This window comes from Ascaphus truei, chromosome 13 (genome assembly GCF_040206685.1).
Source record: "Ascaphus truei isolate aAscTru1 chromosome 13, aAscTru1.hap1, whole genome shotgun sequence".
NCBI lineage: Eukaryota > Metazoa > Chordata > Amphibia > Anura > Ascaphidae > Ascaphus > Ascaphus truei.
The window spans coordinates 35,559,918-35,574,242 of NC_134495.1; the positions used below are offsets into that span (position 1 = coordinate 35,559,918).

Consider the following 14,325-nt stretch of genomic DNA (forward strand, 5'->3'; position numbering starts at 1 on the left):
CTCTCTCTCTCTCTCCCCCATTCTCTCCCCCCCTCTCTCTCTCCCCCCACATTCTCTCGCTCTCTCTCCCCCATTCCCTCCCTCTCCTCTCCCCTCCCTCTCATTCTGTCTCTCCTCCATTATCTGTCTCTCCCCCCCATTCTCTGTCTCTCTCTCTCCCCCCCATTCTCTGCCTCTCTCTCCCCCATTCTCTGTGCCTTTCCCCCATTCTCTGTCCCTCTCTCCCCTCCATTCTCTGTCTCTCTCCCCCATTCTCTGTCTTTCTCCTCCCCCCATTCTCTCTCTCTCTCTCCCCATTCTTTGTCTCTCTCTCCCCTTCCCCATTCTCTGTCTCTCCATTTTCTGTTTCTCTTCCCCCCATTCTCTGTCTGTCTGTCTCTCTCTCCCCTCCATTCTCTGCCCCTCTCCCCCATTCTCTGTCTCAATCCCCCTGAGACAGGGTAAATAAAAGCCACCAGCTATATGCTTGGCAGACATATGTTTAGTCTGCAGTGCAGCAGTGATGAGGTTAACTTCAGCTGGGAAGCTCATGGCAATTAGTTGAATCCCAGCTGCCTAATCAAGGTGTGTTAAAAAACCCAGGATGTACACACATGCAGCCTAGCTGGTCAGGAGACAGGAGTGAGTTACTGAAGAGATTACTGATATAAGGTCTGTTTGCAAAGTACATTTTTTGATGAACTGTTGTGTCCTGCATGCTGAAGAAAACCTGCTTTGTTTGCATGCTGAAGACAACCTGCTTTGTTTGCCATGCTGAAGATAAGCTATTTTGTTTTGTCTGCTGAAGAAAAGCTATTTTGTTTTGTGTGCTGTATGTTTTTTAAGGCTAAAATAAATAAGCCTTGTCAAGAGACCCCGCGTGTGTAGTTGCATGTACGCTGCAACATATGGTGTCAGAAGTGCCGGGATTTTGAAAGGCTCCTGCAGTAAAAGGGCCACACACACACAAGAATGAGAAAAATGGAAGAATTTTTTTAAGAGTTTCTGTGCCAGCAGGCCCAACTACAAGCAGAGAGAGATGAAAGACTATTGCAGCAGCAGGCAGCACAGGATGAGCGGATGGCCAGACTGCTGACCCAATTCCAGGGATCTGCCAGTCCAGAACCTGCAAACAAACCCCCGGTTCTCCTAAGGAAAATGGCTGCGAACGAGGATTTAGAGGCTTTTATACTGACATTTGAAAGGGTTGCCGAAGCTCAGGGCTGGACTGCAGATCGCTGGGCCACTGCTTTGGCCCCGCTCCTCATAGTAGAAGCCCAGGCCTCATATCAGGGCCTCCCTGCAGATCAGGCAATGGACTACCGACAAGTAAAAGCCGCCATTCTGGATCACTTAGGTCTGACCCCAGAGACCTACCGGCAGTAGTTCCGGAACATGAAGTACACCGCTAAGATGAGACCCCGGGTCCTCGCTCAGCGGTTATTGGACTTGTGTACGCGCTGGATACAACCCGAGGAGTGCACTAACGAGGCAATTCTTGAGCAGGTGGTATTGGAACAATTCCTACAGATAATACCCCTTCCGCACGCTCGTGGGTAAAACGCCACGCTGCTGAAACCCTAGCTTTGGCGGTCCGACTCGTGGAGAACTTCCTTGGGGCTGAGGAGCAGGCGAGTGTCCTGGACCCGACGGATCCGACTCCACCGGCACTTGCGGACGCCCAAAGAGCGAGGTCGGATCAACGGGGAACCTACGGCCCGTCCATACGCAACCGCCAAGTCCAACAGAAGGAGCAGTCGTTCCAGCAAGGGCAGAGTCCAAATGCTGGTCCCCGCCGGACCCTCATCTCCTTCCTGAAGTCGGCTCGTCACAAAATGAGAGGAACATCCGAGGACGTCGCCCACAAGACCCACCAGATGCCTGGTCTCCAGTATCCGGTCCAATGGAGCGCTATCCACGGCCCCCTCCTGTGAGGGAACCGTCTCCATGTTCTGCCTGCGGAGAACAAGGCCACCGGCAGGTGGACTGTCCACTGATGGATTGTTCATTCAGCAGGACCGTCGCCTCGGCCTTCACTGGAGAAAATTATAAGCCCTGGCTACTTCCAGCCCAGGTTGGGGGAAAAAACGTCCAGGCCCTTGTAGATTCGGGCTCTGGGAAAACTCTGTTCCCCCAGGAACTGTTACCGCCTAACGTGTGTTCTTTTGACTCCCCATAGAGTATAGAATGTATACATGGCGATGTAAAACGGTATCCGACGGCCAAAATCCGGCTATAGGTAAAAGGTCAGGAGGCCTACCTCGAACTAGGAGTCGCTCCTTGGCTCCCTGCCCCCGTTGTGATCGGCCGGTACTGGCCTTTCTTTTCGGACTTAATGGCTCCAGTCTTTCACGAGGAGCCTTATTTTATGGCTCAGGAGAACCCTGGCAAACTGTTCCCCTTCTCGGCAGACCTTTTTCCCAGTAGACACCGGGTTCAAAAGACTCGGAAGCAAAGACGCTCTGACAAACAGGACTGGTTGCAGAAATCTGGGTCTCAAGGTGACCATTCTAATAGCCAGAAGTCACAAGTGATGACTGGGGATGGCCAGAGGGAGGGGGATATGGGCCCTGGAGATTTACCAGACGTATACCTCCCTGATTTTCGCCAGAGGCAAAGGGAAGACCCAGTCCTTGCTAGACAGTATGATAAGGTGGTAAAAATTGATGAGCAGATTTTGAATGCACAGGGGGTGATAGTATTCCCCCATTTTGAGTTATCAAATGATATCCTGTATAGGGTGAATAGGCAGACACAAACAGGGGAGGTCACCAGACAGATATTGGTTCCCAAGGCGTTTGTTAAATCTGTGTTCACTCTAGCCCATACTGTCCCTTGGGGTGGTCACCTGGGCAGGGATAAAACATTGGACCGTATTTCGTCCCGATTCTATTGGCCAGGGATGCATAGTGATATTGCTAAGTTATTTGCGGCATGTCCTGAGTGCCAGCTAACTAGTCCAAAGGGACAAAAACCAGCCCCTTTGGTTCCTCTATCCTTGGTGTCAGTTCCCTTTGAGAGGATTGGGGTAGACTTGGTAGGACCTCTAGAACCTTCTGCGAAAGGACACAGGTTTATTCTGGTAAGAGTTGATTATGCAACAAGATATCCTGAGGCGTTCCCCCTGAGAACAGCAACGGCAAAGCAAGTAGCCAACAAGTTGTTGGAGCTGTTCTCAAGGGTTGGACTTCCCCAGGTTATGTTGACAGACCAAGGTACACATTTTATGGCTAAACTGATGCAGGATGTCTTAAAATTACTAGAGGTCAAGTCTGTTCAGACATCGGTCTACCATCCACAGACTGACGGATTGGTGGAAAGATTTAACCGAACTCTAAAAGGGATGCTGAGGAAATTTGTAGATTCAGAGAGCCTGGGATGAACTTCTCCCTTTTCTGCTGTTTGCAGTGCGGGAAGTTCCCCAGGCCTCCACGGGATTCTCTCCATTTGAATTGCTCTATGGCCGCCAACCCCGGGGTATCCTAGACCTCCTAAAGGAGTCCTGGGAGGAACAGCGGTCCGCTTCTAAGAATACCCTGCAATATGTACTAGACCTTAGGAAGCGCCTAGATGTGGTCGGCCATTTTGCTAGGGAGAATCTTAGATCAGCCCAGGACAGTCAGGAGAGACATTACAATCAGAATACTCGCATGAGAGTGTTTCACCCAGGAGACCAGGTGATGTTATTGTTACCCAGTTGCGAGAGTAAACTCCTGGCCAAATGGCAGTGCCCATTCGAAGTACTCCGCCGTACGGGTGATGTGGATTACGAGATCGCTCAACCAGGGTCCAGGAAGGATAAACACATTTACCATGTGAACTTGTTGAAACCCTGGAAGATGCAGCGGTCTCTATTCATCCACCCGGTGGAGGAGGAAACGCACTTGGGTCCTCAGCCCCCACGGGAGAACATCGTGGGTGACGATAAAATCCCAATGGGTAAACAGTTGTCCTCTGAACAAAAAGGGGACTTGTTAGCAATAATTACACAATTCCATGATGTTTTTTCTGATTTACCAGGGCAAACTAACTTAATTTCACATGCGATCGAGACAGCACCTGGGGTAAAAGTACGTTCCCGTCCTTATGGGTTGCCTGAAAGTCGAAGGGCCCTGGTAGAGAAGGAGGTACAAGAAATGTTACACTTAGGAGTGATTGAGGAATCATGCAGTGAGTGGTGTAGTCCACTAGTTATGGTCCCTAAACCCGATGGGAAGGTAAGATTTTGTGTGGACCTCCGAAAGGTCAATGCGGTATCCAAGTTTGACGCATATCCGATGCCAAGGGTGGACGAATTAATTGACGCCCTTGGTAACGCGGAATATATATCCACGCTGGACTTAACAAAAGGATACTGGCAAATACCCTTAGAGGAAAAGTCCAAGTGCAAAACAGCCTTTGCCACTCCCATGGGTTTATACCAGTTTTTGACAATGCCATTTGGACTGCATGGAGCCCCAGCCACATTTCAGAGACTCATGGATAAGGTGCTGAGACCCCATAGGACTTATGCCGCAGTCTACCTAGATGACATTGTCATTTATAGTAAACAGTGGCGGGCCCATCTAAATAGGCTGAAAGCGGTCCTCAAATCTCTAAGAGAGGCAGGGCTCACAGCCAACCCTAAGAAATGTGCCTTAGGTAAGGTGGAAACCAAATACTTAGGGTATGCAGTGGGAGGTGGAAAAGTAAGGCCACTAGCCGACAAGGTAGTTGCCCTGAAAGCAGTTCCGACCCCCCAAACAAAAACGCAGGTACGCTCTCTGCTGGGTTTAGCAGGATACTACCGGCGGTTCATCCCCAACTACTCGGAAGTGGCAGCCCCTTTAACGGACCTCACAAAAAAGTGTGCCCCTACACAAGTGGTATGGTCAAGGGAGTGTCAGAGAGCCTTTGAGGACATAAAAAGGTGTCTATCAGAGGGTCCCGTCCTTAGAAGCCCAGACTTCAACAGGCCTTTTGTAGTGCAAATGGATGCATCAGAGATAGGCCTAGGGGCAGTGTTGTCACAACAGTTTGAGGGAGTTGAACACCCTATCCTTTTCCTGAGTAGGAAATTGTTCCTGAGGGAAAAAAATTACTCAGTGATTGAGGAGTGCCTCGCAGTAAAGTGGGCAATCGAGGCTTTAAGGCATTACCTGGCAGGAGTCCATTTTACTCTGGTGACGGACCATGCTCCACTGAAGTGGTTAAATAGTATGAAAGATTCCAATGCTAGGTTAACTAGGTGGTATATGGCCGTCCAACCCTTCTCATTTGAGATTCAGCACAGGCCGGGAAAAGAGATCGCAAATGCTGATTTTTTTCTAGAGAAGGGATGGATGGTCGGGCTTCAGCCGTGCGTAGCCCCAGCCACACACTAACAGGGGAGGAATGTGACAGGGTAAATAAAAGCCACCAGCTATATGCCTGGCAGACATATGTTTAGTCTGCAGTGCAGCAGTGATGAGGTTGACTTCAGCTGGGAAGCTCATGGCAATTAGTTGAATCCCAGCTGCCTAATCAAGGTGTGTTAAAAAACCTAGGATGTACACACATGCAGCCTAGCTGGTCAGGAGACAGGAGTGAGTTACTGAAGAGATTACTGATATAAGGTCTGTTTGCAAAGTACATTTTTTGATGAACTGTTGTGTCCTGCATGCTGAAGAAAACCTGCTTTGTTTGCATGCTGAAGAGAACCTGCTTTGTTTGCCATGCTGAAGATAAGCTATTTTGTTTTGTCTGCTGAAGAAAAGCTATTTTGTTTTGTGTGCTGTATGTTTTTTTAAGGCTAAAATAAATAAGCCTTGTCAAGAGACCCCGTGTGTGTAGTTGCATGTACGCTGCAACACCCCCCATTCTCTGTCTCAATCCCCCCATTCTCTGTGTCTCCCCCCCATTCTCTCTCCCGCTCCCATTCTCTCTCTCTCCCTCTCTCTCCCCACATTCTCTCCCTCTCTCCCCACATTCTCTCTCTCCCCACATTCTCTCGATCTCCCTCCCCCCCATTCTCTCTCCCCCTCTCCTCTCCCCCATTCTCTGTGTCTCTCCTCCATTTTCTGTCTCTTTCCCCCCCATTCTCTGTCTCTCTCTCCCCCCATTCTCTGTGTCTCTCTCTATCCCCCATTCTTTGTCTGTCTCTCTCCCTCCATTCTCTCTCTCTCTCTCTCTCTCCCTCCCATTCTCTCTCTCTCTCCCTCCCATTCTCTGTCTCTCTCTCTCCCCCTCCCCCATTCTCTGTCTCTCTCTCTCCCATTCTTTGTTTCTCTCTCCCTTCCCCCATTCTCTGTGTCTCTCCTACATTTTCTGTCTCTCTCCCCCCCCCCCATTCTCTGTCTCTCTCTCTCCCCTCCATTCTGTCTCTCTCTCCTATTCTCTGTGTCTTCCCCCATTCTGTGAAACCCCCCCATTCTCTCTCTCACCTCCCCCCCATTCTCTCCTCTCCCATTCTCTCTCTCTCTCCTCCCCCATTCTCTCTCCCGTCCATTCTCTCTCTTCCCACATTCTCTCTCTCTCCTCCCCCCATTCTCTCTCTTCCCCCCCCATTCTCTCTCTCTCCCCCCCCCATTCTCTCTCTCTCTCTCCCCATTCTCTCTCTTCACCCCCCCTCCCCCCCATTCTCGGCTCTCTCTCCCCCCCCCCCACCCCATTCTCGGCTCTCTCCTCCCCCATTCTCGGCTCTCTCCTCCCCCATTCTCTCTCTCTACCTTCCATGCTCTCACCCCCCATTCTCTGTCTCTCTCCCCCCACCCCCTATTCTCGTCTCTCTCTCCCCTCCATTCTCTGTCTCTCTCCCCCACCCCATTCTGTGTGTCTCTCTCCCCCATTCTTTGTCTCTCTCTCCCCCACATTCTCTGTCTCTCCCCAATTCTCTCTCTCTCCCCACACCCCCTATTCTCGTCTCTCTCTCCCCTCCATTCTCTGTCTGTCTCTCTCTCTCCCCCACCCCATTCTGTGTGTCTCTCTGTAGAGGGAGAGGGGGATTGGCCTGGTATTAAAGGGGTTGCACCCCATATGGCCACCCCCTGACCTCACCAGGGAGGCAAGGGGTTAACTGGACTGCGGTCCAGGAATGTGGCTTACACCTTGTCATGTCAGGAAACTGTATGTTCCCGTTCCCATGTTTCATTATAATGTCAGTGCCTGCACCACACACACACACTGTGATTTATTTTACAGCGGATAATTTTGTGTTAATGTATGAAACGGTTTAAGTGGTATTTGTGTATCTCCGGTTCTGAAGGTTGCAGCAGGCTGAAACTTGGATCATATGATGTCCCAGTTCCGGCATTAAGATCTGGAAAGTTTGGACCCGCTGGACGTAACGGAACCGGATATTTTAATATGTCTGTGTTTTAACTTTAATATTGTATTCCAAGGCGGGGATAAAAACCCGCGCAGATTCCTTCACACAAAGGAATGCAAATGGTCAGGGGGGCAACCCAAAGTCTAGGAACCAAGTACCGATCAAAAGACTGCCACTCTAACTGTTTACCTGAGGGCGGAGAAGCATCAAACTTGAGTGGTTTGTAAGTGTTATATCTACACCTACAAACAATGAAGATCCTGCCAGATACTTCATCTGGTAGACTGGTCGTCGCCCCTGATTTAATTATGGGGCTACAGAAATAAGACCCTCAGAGTCCCAGTACGCATGGGCTAACTAGCTGGGGGGCATGGGTTAAACCGTGTTTCCACGTTAGGGATTGGATACAGATAATTGTTCACCAATAGTCTGTATTCAATGTTAAGAATAGGGTTACAAAGGTATATAAACGGTGTCAACCCTACAGTTTTTGTTCTTCTGATTTCATCTTGAATGTCACCGGATTGCTGGAGAATTGCTAGCTGATACTTCTCCATTCCCCAACCCTAAGTAAGTGTTACCTTCTTGCCTGTTAATTGTACTATATTGCTGTGTTCACCTTTTTAAGGAATAAATATATTTTATTATATCTAAGCCTCGTTCAGTTCAACCCAGATATTTGGTGCTTGTTATATCTTGTCATAAGTTACCATGACACTCTCTCTCCCCCATTCTTTGTCTCTCTCTCCCCCCCATTCTCTGTCTCTCTCCCCCCATTCTCTGTCTCTCTCTCCCCTCCATTCTGTCTCTATCCCCCCTTTCTCTGTCTCTCCTCCATTTTCTGTCTCTCTCCCCTCCATTCTCTGTCTCTCTCCCCCCATTCTTTGTGTCTCTCTCCCCCCCCCCACTCTGTGCCCCTCTCCCCATGCTGTGCCTCTCTCCCCATGCTGTGTTCTCTCTGTGTCTCTCCCCATGTTGTGCCTCTCTCTGTGTCTCTCCCCATGTGGTGCCTGTGTGTCCCTCTCTCTGCCTCTCCCCATGCTGTGCCTCTCTCTGTGTCTCTCCCATGCTGTGCCTCTCTCCCCATGCTGTGCCTCTCTCTGTGTCTCTCCCCATGCTGTGCCTCTCTCTGTGTCTCTCCCCATGCTGTGCCTCTCTCTGTGTCTCTCCCCATGCTGTGCCTCTCTCTGTGTCTCTCCCCATGCTGTGCCTCTCTCTGTGTCTCTCCCCATGCTGTGTCTCTCCCCATGCTGTGCCTCTCTCTGTGTCTCTCCCCATGCGGTGCCTGTGTGTCTCTCTCTCTGCCTCTCCCCATGCTGTGCCTCTCTCTGTGTCTCTCCCCATGCTGTGCCTCTCTCTGTGTCTCTCCCCATGCTGTGCCTCTCTCTGTGTCTCTCCCCATGCTGTGTCTCTCCCCATGCTGTGCCTCTCTCTGTGTCTCTCCCCATGCGGTGCCTGTGTGTCTCTCTCTGCCTCTCCCCATGCTGTGTCTCTCTCTCTGCCTCTCCCCATGCTGTGCCTCTCTGTGTCTCTCCCCATGCTGTGCCCCTCTCCCCATACAGTGCCTCTCTCCCCACACTGTTTCTCCCCATGCTGTGCTTGTGCCTCTCTCTCCCCCCCATTGTGTGAGTGTGTGTCTGTGTCCCCCATTCTGGACCATACCTGCATGGGTGGGGGAAGCCATCTTGGCCCTGGCAGCAGACACGGGAAGTTCTCACTGACACTTCCGGGTCTCACTGCTGGGGCTCCGCAGTTCAGACCCGGCCCCTGCTCTCCTCCCTGCATTGTCTGTTCTCTGCTGCCCCCCCTGCTCTGATGGTCAAAAGCGGAACAGCCACAAAAAAAACGGAACATTTTACAGGATGCAGGGCAGCCAGGCAGAGACTAAAAAACCGGGACAGGGGTTAAAAAACGGGACTGTCACCCTAGGAGAGAGAGATAGGTGAGGGAGAGAGAGGTGGGTGAGGGATAGAGAGGTGGGTGAGGGATAGAGAGGTGGTGAGGGATAGAGAGGTGGGTGAGGGATAGAGAGGTGGGTGAGGGAGAGAGAGATAGGTGAGGGAGAGAGAGAGTGAGAGAGAGGTAGGTGAGGGAGAGAGAGATGGGTGAGGGAAAGAGAGGTATTGAGGGAGAGAGAGGTTGGTGAGGGAGAGAGGTTGGTGAGGGAGAGAGGTAGGTGAGGGAGAGAGAGGTGGGTGAGAGAGAGAGCTAGGTGAGGGAGAGAGAGAGGTACGTGAGAGAGATAGAGGTGGATGAGGGAGAGAGAGGTGATTGAGGGAGAGAGAGGTTGGTGAGGGAGAGAGGTAGGTGAGGGAGAGAGGTGGGAGAGAGAGAGGTAGGTGAGGGAGAGAGAGGTAGGTGAGGGAGAGAGGTAGGTGAGGGAGAGAGAAAGAGAGGTAGGTGAGGGTGAGAGAGAGGTAGGTGAGGGTGAGATAGAGGTAGGTAAGGGTGAGAGAGAGAGGTAGGTGAGGGTGAGAGAAAGAGAGGTAGGTGAGGGTGAGGGAGAGGTAGGTGAGGGTGAGAGTTAGGTGAGGGTGAGGGAGAGATAGGTGAGGGTGAGAGAGAGAGGTAGGTGAGGGAGAGAGGTGGGTGAGAGAGAGGTAGATGAGGGTGAGAGAAAGAGAGGTAGGTGAGGGTGAGAGAGATAGGTAGGTGAGGGTGAGAGAGAGGTATGTGAGGGTGAGGGAGAGGTAGGTGAGGGTGAGAGAGAGAGGTAGGTGAGGGTGAGGGAGAGGTAGGTGAAGGTGAGAGAGAGAGAGGTAGGTGAGGGAGAGAGGTGGGTGAGAGAGAGGTAGGTGAGGGTGAGAGAAAGAGAGGTAGGTGAGGGTGAGAGAGATAGGCAGGTGAGGGTGAGAGAGAGGTAGGTGAGGGAGAGTATTACAGGAGGGGGGAGAAATAGAGGAGAGGGGTTCCCCCCTCTCACCTCTTGATGCTATTGGTTATCAGGAGGTGGGCGTCCTGCCTCTCGTCCAATAGCATCATGGCGCCAAGGTAACCAATCCGCTTGTCCGTGAACTTGGGAGAGGCGATCAACTTCAGGCACTCCATCTGGGGTCAAGGGGTCAGAGAGGTCAGCAGGGGTTAGAAAGGTTAATTTAACGAGGATGCTCCCACTCCCATGGCTCCCTCCCGTGGCTCCCTCCCGTACCTGCCCGAAGTGGGCGGGATAGCCCAGGATGTGGACGTAGAGCAGCTTGGCCACGCTTCGGCCACGGTACGCGGAGTCCTCCTCTCGGAAGGCGGCGCGGATGTCGGCGCACTCTCGCTGTATCACCTCGCGCTCCTCCCACTGCGTCTTGACGGCGCGGATGTCACGGATCATCTCGTGCAGCTTCAGTGGGGGACCCATCCTGCGTGGGACGGGGGGGACACGGGGACACGGCTATATACACAATGTCAGCTCAATCCCAAGTCTCTACCGGCTTAGCGCTCTCTCTGCCCTCTCTCAGGTCTCAGCACACTCTCTCTCTCTGACCTCTCTCAGGTCTCAGCGCTCTCTCTGCCCTCTCAGGTCTCAGCGCTCTCTCTGCCCTCTCTCAGGTCTCAGCGCGCTCTCTGCCCTCTATCAGGTCTCAGCGCTCTCTCTGCCCTCTCTCAGGTCTCAGCGCGCTCTCTGCCCTCTCTCAGGTCTCAGCGCGCTCTCTCTGCCCTCTCTCAGGTCTCAGCGTGCTCTCTCTCTCTGACCTCTCTCAGGTCTCAGCGTGCTCTCTCTCTCTGACCTCTCAGGTCTCAGCGCGCTCTCTGCCCTCTCTCAGGTCTCAGCGCGCTCTCTCTGCCCTCTCTCAGGTCTCAGCTTGCTCTCTCTCTCTGACCTCTCTCAGGTCTCAGCGTGCTCTCTCTCTCTGACCTCTCTCAGGTCTCAGCGTGCTCTCTCTCTCTCTGACCTCTCTCAGGTCTCAGCGTGCTCTCTCTCTCTGACCTCTCTCAGATCTCAGCGCGCTCTCTCTCTCTGACCTCTCTCAGGTCTCAGCGTGCTCTCTCTCTGACCTCTCTCAGGTCTAGCGCGCTCTCTCTCTCTGACCTCTCTCAGGTCTCAGCGCGCTCTCTCTCTCTGACCTCTCTCAGGTCTCAGCGCGCTCTCTCTCTCTGACCTCTCTCAGGTCTCAGCGCGCTCTCTCTCTCTGACCTCTCTCAGGTCTCAGCGCGCTCTGCCCTTTCTCAGGTCTCAGCGCGCTCTCTCTCTGCCCTCTCTCAGGTCTCAGCGCGCTCTCTCTCTCTGCCCTCTCTCAGGTCTCAGTGCGCTCTCTCTCTCTGACCTCTCTCAGGTCTCAGCGCGCTCTCTCTCTCTGCCCTCTCAGGTCTCAGTGCGCTCTCTCTCTCTGCCCTCTCTCAGGTCTCAGCACGGTCTCTCTCTGCCCTCTCTCAGGTCTCAGTGCGCTCTCTCTCTCTGACCTCTCTGAGGTCTCAGCGCGCTCTCTCTCTCTCTGCCCTCTCAGGTCCAAGCGCTCTCTCACTCTCTCTGACCTTTCTCAGGTCTCAGCACTCTCTCTGACCTCTCTCAGGTCTCAGCGCGCTCTCTCTCTCTGACCTCTCTCAGGTCTCAGTGCGCTCTCTCTCTGACCTCTCTCAGGACTCGGTGTTCTCTCTGACCGCTCTCAGGTCCAAGCGCTCTCTCACTCTCTCTGAACTCTTTCAGTGCTCTCTCAGGTCTTAGTGCTCTCTCTGACCTCTCTCTGCACTCTTTCAGCATTCTATCTGACCCCTCTCAGGTCTCAGCGCTCTCTCAGTGATCTCTGTCCTCTCAGCGTTCTCTCAGAGCTCTCTCATGTCTCAGCGCTCTCTCAGTCCTCATTCAGGTTTCAGCGCTCTTTCAGCAATCTCTCTGTCCTCACTCAGCACTCTTTCAGACCTTGCTCAGGTTTCAGCGCTCTTTCAGCAATCTCTCTGTCCTCTCTCAGCGCTCTCTCAGGTCTCAGCACTCTTAATGACCTCTGTCAGGTGTCAGCACTCTCTCTGTCCTCTCTCAGCGCTCTCACAGGTGTCGGCACACTCTCTATCCTCTCTCAGGTCTCAGCACTCTCTCAGTGCTCTCTGTCCTCTGTCAGCACTCTCTCTCTAACCTCTCTCAGGTCTCAGCGCTCTCACAAGTCTCAGCGCACTCTCTATCCTCTCTTGGGTCTCAGCACTCTCTCAGCACTCTCTCTCTCTAACCTCTCTCAGGTCTCAGCGCGCTCTCTCCTCTCTCAGCACTCTCTCTCTAACCTCTCTCAGGTCTCAGCACTCTCTCTGTCCTCTCTCAGCACTCTCTCTCTAACCTCTCTCAGGTCTCAGCGCGCTCTCTCCTCTCTCAGCGCTCTCTCAGGTAACTGGCTTCTCACCTGGATCACTTCCTGATAGCTCCGCACTTCCTGAAACATAGTGAGAAACCCGACCCGACCTGCAGGCCGCGCTTAACCCCTTCCCTGCCAGGGACCCGACCTGCAGGCCGCGCTTAACCCCTTCCCTGCCAGGGACCTGGCCTGCAGGCCGCACTTAACCCCTTCCCTGCCAGGGACCTGGCCTGCAGGCCGTGCTTAACCCCTTCCCTGCCAGGGACCCGGCCTGCAGGCCGCGCTTAACCCCTTCCCTGCCAGGGACCCGGCCTGCAGGCCGCACTTAACCCCTTCCCTGCCAGGGACCTGGCCTGCAGGCCGTGCTTAACCCCTTCCCTGCCAGGGACCCGGCCTGCAGGCTGCGCTTAACCCCTTCCCTGCCAGGGACCCGACCTGCAGGCCGCGCTTAACCCCTTCCCTGCCAGGTACCCGGCCTGCAGGCCGCGCTTAACCCCTTCCCTGCCAGGGACCCGACCTGCAGGCCGCGCTTAACCCCTTCCCTGCCAGGGACCCGACCTGCAGGCCGCGCTTAACCCCTTCCCTGCGAGGGACCCGACCTGCGGGCGGCGCTTAACCCCTTCCCTGCCAGGGACCCGACCTGCAGGGCCACGCTTAACCCCTTCCCTGTCAGGGACCCGACCTGCAGGCCGCGCTTAACCCCTTCCCTGTCAGGGACCCGGACTGCAGGCCGCGCTTAACCCCTTCCCTGCCAGGGACCCGACCTGCAGGCCGCGCTTAACCCCTTCCCTGCCAGGGACCCCGACCTGCAGGCCGCGCTTAACCCCCTTCCCTGCCAACGACCCGACCTGCAGGGCCGCGCTTAACCCCTTCCCTGCCAGGGACCCGACCTGCAGGGCCGCGCTTAACCCCTTCCCTGCCAGGGACCCGACCTGCAGGCCGCGCTTAACCCTTTCCCTGCCAGAGACCTGACCTGCAGGCTGCGCTTAACCCCTTCCCTGCAAGGGACCCGACCTGCCGGCCGAGCTTAACCCCTTCCCTGCCAGGGACCCGACCTGCAGGGCCGCACTTAACCCCTTCCCTGCCAGGGAACCGACCTGCAGGCTGCGCTTAACCCCTTCCCTGCCAGGGAACCGACCTGCAGGGCTGCGCTTAACCCCTTCCCTGCCAGGGACCCGACCTGCAGGCCGCGCTTAACCCCTTCCCTGCCAGGGAACCGACCTGCAGGCTGCGCTTAACCCCTTCCCTGCCAGAAACCTGCAGAACCATGTTTAACCCCTGTCACGGGAGACAAGGCCTATCACACCAGCGATCAATTCACCAGACAGGACAGCAGAGGTAATACAATGAATTTATTGGCATTTACTGACATACAACACACACTCCCAACTGGGATACTGGGGATACTGGGGAAGCGGGATACTGGGGAAGCTGGGGAAGCTGGGGATACTGGGGAAGCTGGGGAAGCTGGGGATACTGGGAAGCGGGATACTGGGGATACTGGGGAAGCTGGGGATACTGGGGAAGCGGGATACTGGGGATACTGGGGATACTGGGGAAGCTGGGGAAGCTGGGGATACTGGGGAAGCTGGGGATACTGGGGAAGCTGGGGATACTGGGGAAGCTGGGGAAACTGGGGATGCTGGGGAAACTGGGGATACTGGGGAAGCTGGGGATACTGGGGAAGCTGGGGATACTGGGGATGCTGGGGAAACTGGGATGCTGGGGATACTGGCGATACTGGGGATGCTGGGGATACTGGGGATGCTGGGGATACTGGGGATGCTGGGG

General features: G+C 54.0%; 1 protein-coding gene across 3 annotated transcripts in view; it reads right to left on the reverse strand.

Annotated features, from left to right (window-relative positions):
- AP1G2 (adaptor related protein complex 1 subunit gamma 2) overlaps nt 1–12,610 on the reverse strand; it is a 58,941-nt gene extending 46,331 nt beyond the window's left edge. The window contains exons 1-3 of one of the 3 annotated variants that reach the window (XM_075569088.1): nt 12,520–12,610; nt 10,413–10,614; nt 10,188–10,312 (exon numbers count right to left, since the gene is read on the reverse strand). In XM_075569088.1, the coding sequence (XP_075425203.1) occupies nt 10,188–10,312; nt 10,413–10,613 (326 nt within the window). In that variant the 5' untranslated portion in view covers nt 10,614; nt 12,520–12,610. Of the gene's footprint in view, nt 1–10,187; nt 10,313–10,412; nt 10,615–11,285; nt 11,309–12,415; nt 12,453–12,519 lie in introns of those variants that run through there. The other 2 variants (XM_075569089.1, XM_075569090.1) reach the window with 2 other exon arrangements.
- Nucleotides 12,611–14,325: the final 1,715 nt, after the last annotated feature.